The 15,831-nt window shown below is 34.7% G+C and overlaps 3 protein-coding genes across 4 annotated transcripts; all 3 read right to left on the bottom strand.

Moving 5' to 3' along the window:
- Positions 1-654: 654 nt before the first annotated feature.
- On the bottom strand, positions 655-4,930 carry LOC145031014 (disease resistance protein At4g27190-like). 2 transcript variants are annotated; one of them, XM_078979453.1, is made up of 3 exons: positions 4,712-4,930; positions 988-3,833; positions 656-905 (listed from the first exon to the last, which is right to left on the bottom strand). In XM_078979453.1, exons 2-3 carry the CDS (start codon positions 3,727-3,729, stop codon positions 870-872), a joined length of 2,778 nt encoding a protein of 925 aa, XP_078835579.1. In that variant the 5' UTR covers positions 3,730-3,833; positions 4,712-4,930; the 3' UTR covers positions 656-869. The 2 variants fall into 2 exon arrangements, with proteins under 2 accessions (XP_078835578.1, XP_078835579.1); XM_078979452.1 differs by lacking the exon at positions 4,712-4,930 and having other exon boundaries at positions 655-905; positions 988-4,112.
- A 6,864-nt stretch (positions 4,931-11,794) lies between these two features.
- On the bottom strand, positions 11,795-13,997 carry LOC145029756 (disease resistance protein At4g27190-like). The gene is made up of 2 exons (XM_078978227.1): positions 11,907-13,997; positions 11,795-11,824 (listed from the first exon to the last, which is right to left on the bottom strand). The coding sequence occupies exons 1-2, from the start codon at positions 13,995-13,997 to the stop codon at positions 11,795-11,797; spliced, it is 2,121 nt and encodes a 706-aa protein (XP_078834353.1).
- Positions 13,998-14,090: 93 nt separating this feature from the next.
- LOC145029758 (putative disease resistance protein At1g15890) lies at positions 14,091-14,783 on the bottom strand. Its single transcript, XM_078978228.1, has one exon. It carries the CDS (start codon positions 14,781-14,783, stop codon positions 14,091-14,093), a length of 693 nt encoding a protein of 230 aa, XP_078834354.1.
- Between the last annotated feature and the right edge of the window lie 1,048 nt (positions 14,784-15,831).

The raw sequence follows: 15,831 nt of genomic DNA on the forward strand, positions 1-15,831 counted from the left end.
CCCTTAGGATTATGTCCATTACTAATCATAACAACTTTGACGGTCGTAAAACATGTTCTGATTCAACTTAATATAGTCAGATTGGTTCTCTAATCTATATAAACCACATAAATATGTAATGAAAAATCGAATCAAAGCATAATCAAAGTGGTTCCTCTACATCTGAGCGAAAGTAAAAGGCGATCAACCCATAATTATAACTAGAAAACAGAAAGAATTCATAATGGAATTGGTACACATTGTAATAAAGCAAACCAAACGATTCCTAAAGAACTCCACTCTTTGATCTTCAAAATAATGTTCCAATGTTGATTTCCAACTTCAAATGGTTTATGGTTTTCAAAATTAATCTTTTGACTTGTGTGCTAAGATTGCCACAAATTGCACCACTTTTAGGCTTAGAGATCATGCCTTATATCGATTTTCTAAACCGATAGCAAACGTGACACCTAATTGTCTTGGAGGCATCACTTTGTGGTAAGTGTCCACTTTTTAGTCGAAGTCTTAAGCCTCTACTAGTCGTGTATATGTGCTTGGACGCATCACATACTTCTACTTTTATCTAGATCTTCACTTTGGTCCTTATCTGCTTCACTTAGCTTTTTATCTTATCAGCTATAAATTTATTTGTAGATTATCAAATCAAAGCATATCAATATCATTTATTTTGAATTTAAAATATAGCTCAAAACATTAAGATATTGCACCAAAATATATGTACTATTATAGCAATATCAGTATTTGCCTAGTTGGTATTGAGTTGTTTCATATATATACGATACAATATCAAACATATCATTAAAAAAAACGCACTATAAAATCCATTCACTAGTACCATGTGTTTCACTGGCGATGCACTTTTTTAATCATCATTTCAGACTTCCAAATTCTATTTCTCCACTGGCCTACAAAAGTTATTAACACATTAGACCACATAACAAAACAATAATATAATGGTATATATGTGTGGATCTACCTTTTACATACCTCATTTGCGATGATATCATTGATGGAACAATCTCTTCCTTGATCATGAAATTTGATGTTAGGTATAACATGGACTCCATGACCCCATCTAGTCATGCTTACACAACCTTCCACCTTTATAAACTTCAAAGAAGGATATTTGATAGTAGAATGACCAGAGTAGAAGCTCTCAAGTCCAGATAAACCACTCAAGCTAATACTGGTAAGGCAAGAGAACACGATCTCTGCATCAATTTCAGTGCCTTCTGTTTGCTCAATTTCACCATCATTTTTATGTTCACCACTTCCCGAAATCACTACTACAAGATTATCACAATCTTGAATCTCTATCTCACTCAGATTCACAAGCCCTTGTGCTACATCTACTGGAATTAGACTTACCAAGGAGGGGCAGCCTTTAATTTTGATTATTTGTAGATTACCAAAGCTTATATATTGATGTGGGCAATCCCATAGAAGCTCCAAGCATTGCAGATCTACCAAGATGATTTCTTCCATTTGGGCGAAAAACTTCTCCTTTGTTTCCCTTTCACCAAAGATTTGCATTGCATCTTGTTCCATAGTCTTCACCAAGCACGAAACATTGTGACAACCACGCAAAGTGATAGACTTTAAATCATTAAAATTCTCTTCATACATGTCTGGTAGAATGCTATCCATATCTTCTATCGACTCCAACACAATAGACTCACTTACCTGAACCAGTTTCTTCACTGAATCAGTAAATACGTTCCCAACACGAGCAATATACAGCAGGCGTCGTATATGAGATTTCTGTATTGAAAAAACAGAATCTGATCTATCACCAATTTGAATATAAAACCCTGATAATGTTTCCAATTCCGCAGTACCTTTGGAGAAAAAACCAGGATTATACACAAATAAATGTAGAGTTCTAAACGACTTCAACTTACTTAGTTCCACAAGACTAAGTTCAGCAATATCTCCACCACAGTGTAAAATGTACAACTCTTCCAAACAAGTGAGCCTTGATATGACACCAGGTGTTATACATGATAGAGAGTCACACCACTCAAGATTCAGCATCCTTAAACTGGTCAATTGACCAATCTCTTCAGGAATCTGTTCAATTCCAGTAAATCCAAGCATTAGAATCTCAAGGTCTTTTAACTCCCCAAGTAGAGAAATTTCATTGATGCCATTGTTCGCAGTTAGATCAAGCATGCGGAGTTTTTTGAGCAGCTTCATTGATTGTGGGAGGAAGCAGAGATTGTTATAAGACAAATCTAGAACTTTAACTTCTTTCATTCCTCGAAAGAATTCATCACTGACAAATGAAATTTCATTGTCTCGTATAATGAAGGTATCAAGAAGAGGGAATTGAAGGTCTTGATCAGGAAGCTCAGAAATTTTATTATACATGAGAGAGATCTTCGTGTAGCTTTCAGAAGTATTCTTTGTTGGCTTCCATTCTCTCAAACGTTTTCCAGAATTCACCAAAAAATTATCTTTACCTTTAGAAGCTATTAACAACGCCACATCACGAACAACGTCATGCATTTCAACAAGATCTTTGTACTCCGTTGGCAATAACAAGAAAGATGATTTGAGAGTGTCAACTGCAATTTGAACTCTATTTCTTGCATCTTGAATGCTATCGAGATTATTAAATATCCCTAGACCCACCCCATAGCTTACCAAATCTGTAACCCGAATCGATCCATCTTCTCTATACAAACTACTTAGTAAGAAGCAAGATTTAGCTTCTTCACTTTCAAGATACTCATAACTCAGCTTCAAATGCGTAAACGCCTTCCTTATCTCAGGAGCGATATCTAGAGGAGCATGTTTTTGTAGCCGATCCAGTGTCGCCTCCCATATTGGACTGGATTTGCTTCTCAAGGCTCTTCCCACAGCTTGAATGATGAGTGGCAATCCACCACATTCTTGAACGACAGCTTTTGCGATTTTTTTCAAGCTAGTGTCTGTCTCTATTTTTTCACCAACCACACGTTTAAAAAGGATCCACGATTCGTCTTCAGTCAAAGTGTTTACACAGATATTACGTTGCACATTCATTGCTTCACATACATTTCTGCTTCTTGATGTTAACAAAATCTTGCAGTTCATGTGGTTATTCCCACACGGAATGCCTACATCAGAGAGTAATAGTTCCTCCCATATGTCATCTAAAACGATTAGAACCTTGTCCCCATTGATTATTCGCTTTGCTGCTATATTCACCTTTTCTTGAATCTTTGTAGCGTCTACAGTTTTTGAGACGGTTATAAACACAATATCTGCAAATAGATTCTTCACTTCTGCAACAACTTCCTTGGCTAATGTTGTTTTTCCAACACCTCCTGAGCCGAAGATTCCAACGATTTGTATGCTTTCATCTGAGAGAGCTTTAATGATTTCACCCAAAGTAAACTTGTGTGTATCGATATCATCAAGATTCTTGCGTTCGTATAGGTCTAGGATATTTGGAGTGGGAGCAGGAATGGAGACACAACTCTCATATGTTTTGCCATCTTCGTGGATCTGTAGAATAGTACTTGTCTTTGATGTTGCCATCTTACTGTAATGACGAAGGGTGCCCAAATTGACACATAGTCGTGTGTTAAAGCATGTTTTCTTGGCATTAGCTTCACCTTCAAGAAACTCCCCGGCATTGGAGACTTCAGCTTCGGCCTTTTCGATCCAGTTTTGCACACCATCTAAGAGACGATCTCCTTTATCTTTAGCTACATTGATTCGCTGTTGAACCATGCCCTTCATATCATTGAGCTTTTGAGCTTCATTCCTCAGCTTATCAATATTTTCAGTGCAACTCCTGACGTAGTCAATCTCCTGTTTAACTACTCCGAACAGCAAATCTACGACTTTTCCAATCAAGTTATTAGCAACCTCCATTCTAGATTTTTTTTTTTTTTTTTTTTTTTTTTGATGGGTTGTATAGAAAAAGTAGTTCCAAATGATATTAGATTCACAAACAAGAAACGTTTATGAAAAAGAAAAAAAAAAGTATGAATGAACCGACAATTATCAATTGCGCAAAAGAGAAAAAGATTGTTTGTTTGGTATTATCATGAGGGTAATGAAAAGAGATTAGGATGACCCAAGAAGGAAGATTACTAAGTATCAATTATGATCAATCGGAGAATAAAGAAGAAAGATTGTTTGTCGATATGGTACAAATAATTGTAACTTTTCTTTATTTATGTCATTATTAAAGTGATTAGCAATAAAGTGACTAATATTAAAAAAGATATTGTACTATACATTTTTAAAAAATTGAATAAAACAACTGTAAGTTGTTATTCTTTCTCAGCTTAAGCTTAGAAAAGAAATTTAGCCCAAATCAATTTGTTTTTGAAAAATATTATACATAGCCGTAGTGAATAAACTAATTAGTTGCTTTAATGGCAAATGTTGTTTAAAATGATATTAGATGTAGGATCATGAAATGTTTATGCAATATAAAAAGCAAGTATGGATACTGCACAGGGTAATTATCAATTGCCGGTGTGAGAAAAAAACACAAAATTACAAAAATGGTCATTCGGGTTTTTATCATATGTCACAATGTCACAAAGTCAGTTATCTATGTTGCAGATAACAAATCAATAGTGATGTCATTATGAGGGGGAGATGGTGATGAACAAGGGAATGACGTACAAGTGGGTTTTTATCTATGTTGCAGGTAACAAATCTTAAGGTAATAAGGTTGGAGGTTAATGGTATTGGTGATTAAGGTTACCTGTAATGGAGGAGATGGTGACCTTTGGGATGTAGATAATGAAACATGGGCTTTTTCTGATCAATTACACGTGTTTGCTTTCCTCTTGATTTATGCGTCGCTTCTTATTCGTTTTTTTTTCCAGTGTTTTCGGGTTTCAATTAAATAAATTGACCAACAAATGATTTTCTTGAATCTGAGGATGGTTTGGCAATAAAGATAATATGGTGTTGGCTAGAATTAATGAATAAGGGTGGTGTTGAAGTTGTGTTTAATGTAGTTGGACGGTGGAATAAAGGTGACAGTTAAGTTATGATGGAGTGATTTTTCTGTATTTGGATACCAAGAAGATCCGGTAGTATAAAGATAAGCTATGGTCACTCCAAAAAACCATTATCATGTGTCTAAAGCCATACCTTTTTATTTACAAAATTGCAAAACTGGTCCCTGTTGTATGCATTTTTTGTGAGGTTTTAGTCCAAACCATGATTTTTTTTATTGGTGGTCCTTTTGACATAGTTTCGTTGCGTTTTTATCCTTCGGTAAAGTGAAATTACTGTAAAATTTAATGGATGTATCATATAAAAAACTGTGACCGTGGCATAAAAGTGTAACTATTAGGTACCGTTATTTTTGGCGGCGTAATCAAGCATTATGTCCATTAAATGTAACCATAAACACTTGCTAGACACAATCGTTTTTTGCTAGTTACTATCATTTATTGAAAGGCCACGTTGATTTATTGTTAGTGTGGCATTTGTTACTATTTACTCACAAAAATTAGTGTTTATTGAGTATTTAATCACATCGATTTAACAAAACCATGGTCAAAATGTTGTTCTAATCAAACATTTTGTCTAGTAAATGTGGCTATAAACTCCTTGACACACTTGCATTTTTTTACAGTCAATTGTTATTCAACGACCACATAAATATTTTTTCACTATGTCATTTGCTTTTATTTAGTCACACAAACGATTATTTTATGAGATTTTAGACACATAAATTTAAGAAAAGCATGATCGAACGTGTTTTATACACATACGATTGCTTTTTTTTTTTTTTTTTTAAATATTGTATCCTTTAAATTATAGCTGCATGAATACTTTTAAGAATGACTATTGCCACCATTATATACATATATTTTTAAGTGTGATTATTATATATCCTTTCGACATTGAAAATCAATTAAACAATGACAGTAATTGTCTTACAAACACACGTATGTTGTTAATCTGACGGTTATTCACTTCATGACACCAATAACTTGTTTTCATTGTGGACAAATATTGTTGTGTGTGACTATTCATTATATATTAGACACATACATTAAATGTAAATTGTAGTTGTAGTTATTGTATAGTCATATAATGTTCTTTTCTTAAATATGATTATTATATTACCTATAGTCACATGAAATTACTACCCTGGTTTTATTTTATTTTTTATTTTTTCGTTGTTGTCAAAAAATTTATTTTCGTCATTGCTATTTATATCTATTTGGCGACATGAACTATTGTTAACCATGACATTTATTATCGTTCAGACACACCAAAACTTTTCAAAATGGCTAATGAATGTAACTTAGACATCTTTAATCATTTAAACCATATCAATAAGTTTTCTATAGACACGTCAATTAATTATAAGTGTGACTATTGTTTAACCTTTACTCACATTAATCTACTTTGCCCATCAAATTTGATATCATTTAGTAAGATAAAAAAAAAATCCAAGTGACCATTTTTAGGGATGAACAATTTATACCAAATTTTGTTCCGGTATCGATACTGTACCGGAATTGGTACCGAACATACCGAATTTAAAAATATGGGACAGTAGTCGGTACTCCAAATTCACGAAATTCGGGATTTGGTACCATCAATACCAGTACTAGTGCAGAAAACTGATGGGTTTTCTAGGTTACAAAAATTTTACATGCGGTGGAAAAAAACCCTTTAAACCTTATGTTCACATGCAACCTAGAAATGATCTATATTTTCTTTATTGATAGCAACTAACTATGAATATGAAGAAACCCTAGGAGAGAGGTCAATTAGAGTTACATACCATTTTAATTAGTATTGCAAATAACGAAGATGAATCTTTGTTCAAAATCTTGGAAAACTATCACTAAAGGAATAAATGCCTTTAATGGCTTGTACCCAAAATCCTAGTAGCAACAAGAGTTGAGGAGAGGGGAGAGAAGATGATTTTCGACTATTCTCTTAAGATATTAAGTGGCTCAAAATATGATGCCAAAGGGCCCTATTTATAGCTGTTAGGAAAACCCTAGAAACCATAATTTGAAATAAAACAATATTATTTCAAATCCAGATTATTATCTACTTTCCTAATTATCTATAAGGAATCTTCCAAAAACCCTAAAAACCCTCTTTAACTTTGTTCAAGGTATTGGAAGGTTCTGGAATACCTTCTTGTCTAACTACTAAACAATTACAACTACTTGGCTATGGATTCAAGTTTGTCATGCGTCTCCCGTCTTGCGAGTGCTTCATAACCCCAGACCTTGATATGTGTGAGAGAGGGAGCTTTCCCTCTCCACATTTTCATGTGGTATTTTTGAAACCTTATTTGTTGGAACAAGATTCAAGATATGGGCAGATGTTTCTAAGGCATACCCCAGAAATGAATCGAAAGAGAAGCTTGGCTCATCATGGAACGAACCATATCTAGTAAGGTTCGATTACGCCTCTTAGCCACACCATTAAGTTGTGGTGCTATGGGAGGATTCAATTGTGAAATAATTACATATTCTTTAAGATAGTCATGGAACTCAATATTAACATACTCACCACCTATCTTACATCTGAGCATCTTTATCGTCCCGCCAAATTGATTTTCGACCTCGTGCTTAAACTCTTTGAACTTTTCAATAGTTTCCGATTTATGTTTGATTAAGTAGATACAACCATATTTTCTATAATCATCTGTAAATGTCACGTAGTATCGATTGGAATCTCTTGTGGGGATCTGAGTGGGCCACACACAACTGTATGGATTAGGTCCAACAACCCTTCTCCTCTTTCACATGTTCAAGTGAAAGGTGACTTTTTTCATCTAGCCCAAGAGACAAGATTCACATTCGTCATCTATCCTAAGATCAAATGACTCCAAAAATCCATCCTTTTGGAGTTGGGTGATGTGTTTCTTATTTATGTGCCCAAGATGACAATGACACAAGCATGCTTTGTCCACACCATTGGATGAATCAATATGAAACACACTATTGCCTAGGTTATCAACATAAGTCACAGTTTCATACACACTATTACAAGGTAAAGCTTCAAACATACAAACACCATTATGATAAGCAGAAATAGAACCAATTTCATTATCAAATGAATATATAATACCTTGTCTAAATAGTGCATGAAATGAAATAAAGTTTCACATTAAATCTGACGAATAACAACAAATAATCAAATGAACCCTAACACCACTACTAAGCATAAGCCCATATGTCCTAATCTTGGTAACAGATGAAGATTACTTATTGCCTATTATCAATTTGAGCTTCCCATGCTCCACCTCCTTACTTTCACTTAGCCCTACAACTCAGAAAAAAGTGGAAACCACATCATGTGTTAAGGACCCATAAATTAGAAAGTTATGTGTTATTAACTTAAATAGTGTAAATACCTAAAGAGGATGCCTTAATCTTTCCATCCTTCAAGTCCTGTAGGTACTTAGTGCAGATTTTTCTCCAATGGACCTCTTCACCATATTGGAAGCAAGTGGCCTCCTTTGGATGACTAAGCACCAGGACATATAAGTTGGGCTTCGTTCTTGACCTATTGTCAAACCCTCTAGCATGGGTCTTCCCTTTCCTTCCAGATCGGGAAGGATCCTTTCTCTTTATCCCTATGTCAGATCTGATGGCCAGGACAGGATCATTTGTCGTTGTAGAGGCATGATTTTTCTTCATCCTCGATTCAGCAGTTTGCAACAATTTTAAACTCAATTAATGTCGTCTCCATGTTGTTCAAATAATTGGTCAGAACGAATTGATCATAACTAGGATTTAATGAGTTTAGAACCATGTCAATGTCCAACTCATCATAAACAACACAATAAGACTATGGAGTTGTTGCACATACCTTACACCTTTTATACATAATGGAAAACAAATTCTCCTTCCTGGAGCTTGTAGACCATGAAAGCTTTGATAACTTTAAAACGCTCTTGTCTCACCTTCTTGTGGAACTTTCCACAAAGGTCGAGAGCTATCTCGTATCGAACGTATTCTTCATAAAACTTGGCTAGTTCAAGCTCCATAGTAGACACCATGATACAAGCAACCTTGGTGGCATCATCAAAGTGTATATTGTATAAGAGAATTTCCTCAGGAGTGGCGGTGGAAAGACCGATCTTGACAAGCGGCTTTTTGAGGACATATTCGTTGCCCTCGTATCGAAGAATCATCCTCAAGTTCCTCATCCAATCCATGTAATTGGCTACGGTGAGCTTCTATTTCGACAAAATCGAGAGTAGAGAGAAGTTTGATTTGGAGGAGCCAACTTGTGTAGTAGCGAGATCATCGTTTCCAGACCTTTATACAAAAATACATAGTTTTTAGTTAGTGATATAAATACTTAATATTTTAACCCAAAATAAATATTCAAGACTAGGATCCAAAATATAATTCACAACAAAAAAGAGGGATGTCGTAATCTAATTTTGAATTTATCAAGGTTGGTAATACAAATTTACCATTTCAATATAGAATGAAACTCCTAGATCATTTGATGTAACGTCCCAAAAATTAAAATAAATTTAAACTTTTGAAAACATTTATATTTATAATAAAAAAACGATTAAATCCATTAATTAACCAAAACTGTTAAGTTTCAAGTATTCAAAGAACATTTTAAAATCAAAACATACTTCCAACAATATAAATCAATTTATATTTCAAAAGAACAACGAAAAACTAATATTCTTAAAATCCAATATCAAGTGTCTCTGACAAGGACCGAATCTTCAACCGCACAGGTATACAGTCAAGCTAAAGCCTCATTCATACCATATGTACCTGTAATAATCATTTTATAAAGGAAAGGGTAAGCATGAAGCTTAGTGAATTCCAACACAACATAACAATAGAAGGATTACACCGTACTCCTACATTTCATGCCATCAACAAATATCCAAGCATACATATAATATATAAACATCAAGATCATGTATCTCATGTCTATTTAGGAACAGATCCTAAAAAGCACCCAAATAAAAACTCGGTATTCAGCCTTCAAGTCCACGAACTTGACCTTTCCGCCTTCGGTCCCTTGACTTGGCACAATGGCCTTCGATGAGTCGGCTCAATATTTAGCCATAGAGAACAAACATATCGACTCTGTATTCAGCCATCGAGCCTAAACATATCATGCATATACATTCAACATAACAAATAAGTACATCAACTATAACTAATGCAACAAGTATTACTTTAACTATCAACCATATACTTCCAAATCTCACACAACCTAATAGTAGGCATATAATACCCTAAGGTTAGAGTGAGGAACTCACCTCGACTAGTCAAACACCCTTCATATAATCCAAACACCCCCTTCACACCAGGTCAACCTTCAACTTCCTAATAATGACCAAAAAAAGTAAAGTTATGGTCCTTTGATATCTTAAAAGTACAATGACTCATGGGTTATTTTTTTTCCAGAATTATACAGAGAAGTTATGGTATATTCGATACCTATTTTATCCCTCTTAAACACCATATTTTAAAAAACTATTTTATATGCATAAAGTTCAGGTCCTTAGCTTTAAAGGTAGTATTTGCACACATCTATACATTTTTTCTACAATATTTGGCGATTTTTACAAAACTGCCTCGCAAAACAGTTCATTATTACAGACCAGTCTCGACATGCACCACTTTTAAGGTTGAGAGATCATGCCATATATAGATTTTCTAAATATACAACACACGCGACATGCAATTGTCTTGGATGTGTCACCTTCACGTATGTGTCTGCGTTTTAATCAAAGGGTTAAGCCTCTACGAGACACGTATTTGTGCTTGGACGTGTTGCGTGCTTCGACTTTTGTCTTTTTATTCTCTAGGTCCTTATCTGCTTCAATTTGCTTCCTTTTCTTTTTCACTATGAATTTATTTGCAATTTATCAATTCAATGCATATTAATCATCATTTATCTTCAAATATATCAAAACATAGCTCAAAACATTAACATATTGCACCAAAATATATGTACAATTATAGCAATATCAACAGTTGCCTAGTTGGTATTGAGTTGTCTCATATATATATATATATATATATATATATATATATATATATATATATATATATATATATATATATATATATATATATATATATATATATATATATATATATATATATATATATAGGTTCAGGTTCATTTGAGACCATTCTAATTTTGTGAGACCGTGAGACCAAATCTAAAAATAATTTTAAAATGCAAAATAAATGGAAAAATCCAAAAATTCTTTTTTTAAATATTTTTTTTCGGAACTTGAATTAACTAATAAAAATATAAAAAAATAAAAAAAAATTCCGTTTTTTTTTTGTTTGAAAAATACATGAAATATTCTAAATAGAATATTACACTGACATATTCTAAAAAATAATTTTAAAATGCAAAATAAATGGAAAAATCTAAAAATTCTTTTTCTAAATATTATTTTCGGAACTTGAATTAATTAAAAAAAATAAAATTAAAAAATTAAAAAAAAATTCTATTTTTTTTTGAAAAATACGTGAAATATTGTAAAATAGAATATTACACTGTACATATTCTAAAAATAATTTTAAAATGCAAAATAAATGGAAAAATCAAAAAATTCTTTTTTTAAATATTATTTTCGGAACATGAATTAACTAAAAAAATAATAAAAATAATAATAAAAAAAATAAAAAAAAATAAGTCTCACGGTCTCACAAAATATAGGTGGGCTCAAATGAACCTAACCCTATATATATATATATATATATATATATATATATATATATATATATACACACACACACACACCTACTACCATGTGTTTCATTGTCCATGTACTTATTTAATTATCATTTCAACTTCCAAATTCTATTTCTCCACTGGCCTGCAAAAGTTATTAACAAGTTAGACCACATAAGAAAACAATAAATTAGTGGTATATATGTGTTGATCCACCCTTTACATACCTCATTTGCGATCATATCATTGATGGAACAATCTCTTCCTTGATCATGAAATTTGATGTTAGGTATAACATGGACTCCATGGCCCCATTTCGTCATGCTTACACAACCTTCCACCTTTATAAACTTCAAAGAAGGATATTTGATGGTAGAATGACCAGAGTAGAAGCTCTCAAGTCCAGATAAACCACTCAAGCTAATACTGGTAAGGCAAGAGAACACGATCTGTGCATCAATTCCAGTGCCTTCTATTTGCTCAATTTCACCATCATTTTTATGTTCATCACTTCCCGAAATCACTACTACAAGATTATCACAATCTTGAATCTCTATCTCAATCAGATTCACAAGCCCTTGTGCTACATCTACTGGAATTAGACTTACCAAGGAGGGGCAGCCTTTAATTTTGATTATTTGTAGATTACCAAAGCTTATATATTGATGTGGGCAATCCCATAAAAGCTCCAAGCATTGCAGATCTACCAAGATGATTTCTTCCATTTGGGCGAAAAACTTCTCCTTTGATTCCCTTTCACCAAAGATTTGCATTGCATCTTGATCCATAGTCTTCACCAAGCATGAAACATTCTGACAACCACGCAAAGTGATAGACTTTAAATCATTAAAATTCTCTTCATACATGTCTGGTAGAATGCTATCCATATCTTCTATCGACTCCAACACAATAGACTCACTTACCTGAATCAGTTTCTTCACTGAATCAGTAAATACGTTCCCAACACGAGCAATATACAGTACGCGTCGTATATGAGATTTATGTATTGAAAAAACATAATCTGATCTGTCACCAATTTGAATATAAAACCCCGATAATGTTTCCAATTCCGCAGTACCTTTGGAGAAAAAACCAGGATTATACACAAATAAATGCAGAGTTCTAAACGACTTCAACATACTTAGTTCCACAAGACTAAGTTCAGCAATATCTCCACCACAGTGTAAAATGTACAACTCTTCCATACATGTGAGCCTTGATATGACACCAGGTGTTATACATGATAGAGAGTCACACCACTCAAGATTCAGCATCCTTAAACTGGTCAATTGACCAATCTCTTCAGGAATCTGTTCAATTCCAGTAAATCCAAGCATTAGAATCTCAAGGTCTTTTAACTCCCCAAGTAGAGAAATTTCATTGATGCCATTGTTCGCAGTTAGATCAAGCATGCGGAGTTTTTTGAGCAGTTTCATTGATTGTGGGAGGAAGGAGAGATTGTTATAAGACAAATCTAGAACTTTAACTTCTTTCATTCCTCGAAAGAATTCATCAGTGACAAATGAAATTTCATTGCCTCGTATAATGAAGGTATCAAGAAGAGGGAATCGAAGGTCTTGATCAGGAAGCTCAGAGATTTTATTATACATGAGAGAGATCTTCGTGTAGCTTTCAGAAGTATTCTTTGTTGGCTTCCATTCTCTCAAACGTTTTCCAGAATTCACCAAAAAATTTTCTTTACCTTTAGAAGCTATTAACAACGCCACATCACGAACAACGTCATGCATTTCAACAAGATCTTTGTACTCCGTTGGCAATAACAAGAAAGATGATTTGAGAGTGTCAACTGCAATTTGAACTCTATTTCTTGCATCTTGAATGCTATCGAGATTATTAAATATCCCTAGACCCACCCCATAGCTTACCAAATCTATAACCCGAATCGATCCATCTTCTCTATACAAACTACTTAGTAAGAAGCAAGATTTAGCTTCTTCACTTTCAAGATACTCATAACTCAGCTTCAAATGCGTAAACGCCTTCCTTATCTCAGGAGCGATATCTAGAGGAGCATGTTTTTGTAGCCGATCCAGTGTCGCCTCCCATATAGGACTGGATTTGCTTCTCAAGGCTCTTCCTACAGCTTGAATGATGAGTGGCAATCCACCACATTCTTGAACGACAGCTTTTGCGATTTTTTTCAAGCTAGTGTCTGTCTCTATTTTTTCACCAACCACACGTTTAAAAAGGATCCACGATTCGTCTTCAGTCAAAGTGTTTACACAGATATTACGTTGCACATTCATTGCTTCACATACATTTCTGCTTCTTGATGTTAACAAAATCTTGCAGTTCATGTGGTCATTCCCACACAGAATGCCTACATCAGAGAGTAATAGTTCCTCCCATATGTCATCTAAAACGATTAAAGCTTTTTCCCCATTGATTATTCACTTTGCTGCTATATACACCTTTTCTTGAATCTTTGTAGCGTCTACGGTTTTTGAGACGGTTATAAACACAATATCTGCAAATAGATTCTTCAGTTCTGAAACAACTTCCTTCGCTAATGTTGTTTTTCCCACACCTCCTGAGCCGAAGATTCCAACGATTTGTATGCTTTCATCTGAGAGAGCTTTAATGATTTCACCCAAAGTAAACTTGTGTGTATCGATATCATCAAGATTCTTGCGTTCGTATAGGTCTAGGATACTTGGAGTGGGAGCAGGAATGGAGACACAACTCTCATATGTTTTGCCATCTTCGTGGATCTGTAGAATAGTGCTTGTCTTTGATGTTGCCATCTTACTGTAATGACGAAGGGTGCCTAAATTGACACATAGTCGTGTGTTAAAGCATGTTTTCTTGGCATTAGCTTCACCTTCAAGAAACTCCCCGGCATTGGAGACTTCAGCTTCGGCCTTTTCGATCCAGTTTTGCACACCATCTAAGAGACGATCTCCTTTATCTTTAGCTACATTGATTCGTTGTTGAACCATGCCCTTCATATCATTGAGCTTTTGAGCTTCATTCCTCAGCTTATCAATATTTTCAGGGCAATTCCAGACGTAGTCAATCTCCTGTTTAACTACTCCGAACAGCAAATCCACGACTTTTCCAATCAAGTTATTAGCAACCTCCATTCTAGATTTTTCCTTCTTTTTTGATGGGTTGTATAGAAAAAGTAGTTCCAAATGATATTAGATTCACAAACAAGAAACGTTTATGCAAAAGAAAAAAAAAGTATGAATGAACCGACAATTATCAATTGCGCAAAAGAGAAAAAGATTGGTTGTTTGGTATTATCATGAGGGTACTGAAAAGAGATTAGGATGACCCAAGAAGGAAGATTACTAATTATCAATTATGATCAATTGGAGAAGAAAGAAGAAAGATTGTTTGTCGATATGGTACAAATAATTGTGACTTTTCTTGTAACATCCGGATTTTACCAGGTATCTTGTAAGTTTAAATTGTGTTATATTGTGAGAGGGACTCGGCGAGTTGGAGCTCAGACTCGCCGAGTAGGGACGCGAAATTGATCGCTGGTGCGCGCTTGGACTCGGCGAGTCCAGGGTATGGACTCGGCGAGTCTGCGCTTTGTATTGAAACCCTAAATCTCCGGGTTTGAGGCCTATTTAAAGGGCCTTATGGCCGTCATTTGTGCTCACCCAACCCCCAGAGAGTGTCCCTAGAGTTCTTGAGCATTTTGTGAAGAAAAGAGAGCCATTCTTGATCTTGTGTGTGTTGTTTAGCAAGAAGAAGGAGGCCCTAGGCAAGAGGAAGCAAAGGAGGTTGCTATTTCGTGGATTTGGAGCTTGGATCATCACTCTAGAGGTATTATTTCGGACCATTTTCTGTTTGGTGAAGCTTGATGCAATTTAGGGCTTAATGTGGTCATTTATGGGGTGATTTGGTGCCCCTTTGGTTCCCTCTTTGAGTTGAGACCATGGATCTGGATCCATAGAGGTCCAGAGGGCCTCACTCATCAAACTTTATGGGTGGAAATGGAGTCCTTGACCTTGTGTTGAAGTATTGGAGTCAAAAACATCATTTATGGTCATGTAGAGGTTATATGTGCATCAAGATTGTAACTTTACGTGCTAAATAAGTTGGGAGGGACTGGATCTATGGATTAATGGACTGGATCTGACCTTTAGAGCAAGATTGAGTCAGTGCATGGCACGGACT

This window comes from Lactuca saligna, chromosome 2 (genome assembly GCF_052625555.1).
Source record: "Lactuca saligna cultivar CGN05327 chromosome 2, ASM5262555v1, whole genome shotgun sequence".
Classification (NCBI taxonomy): Eukaryota; Viridiplantae; Streptophyta; class Magnoliopsida; order Asterales; family Asteraceae; genus Lactuca; species Lactuca saligna.

Excerpts from the sequence above, each read along its gene's own strand:
- LOC145031014 (XM_078979452.1), bottom strand. The coding sequence starts at position 3,864 with ATGGAGGTTGCTAATAACTTGATTGGAAAAGTCGTAGATTTGCTGTTC. Across the intron at positions 906-987 it reads ATGATATCATCGCAAATGAG|GCCAGTGGAGAAATAGAATT; the intron begins GTATGTAAAAGG and ends TAACTTTTGTAG.
- LOC145029756 (XM_078978227.1), bottom strand. The coding sequence starts at position 13,997 with ATGAACTGCAAGATTTTGTTAACATCAAGAAGCAGAAATGTATGTGAA. Across the intron at positions 11,825-11,906 it reads ATGATATGATCGCAAATGAG|GCCAGTGGAGAAATAGAATT; the intron begins GTATGTAAAGGG and ends TAACTTTTGCAG.
- LOC145029758 (XM_078978228.1), bottom strand. The coding sequence starts at position 14,783 with ATGGAGGTTGCTAATAACTTGATTGGAAAAGTCGTGGATTTGCTGTTC.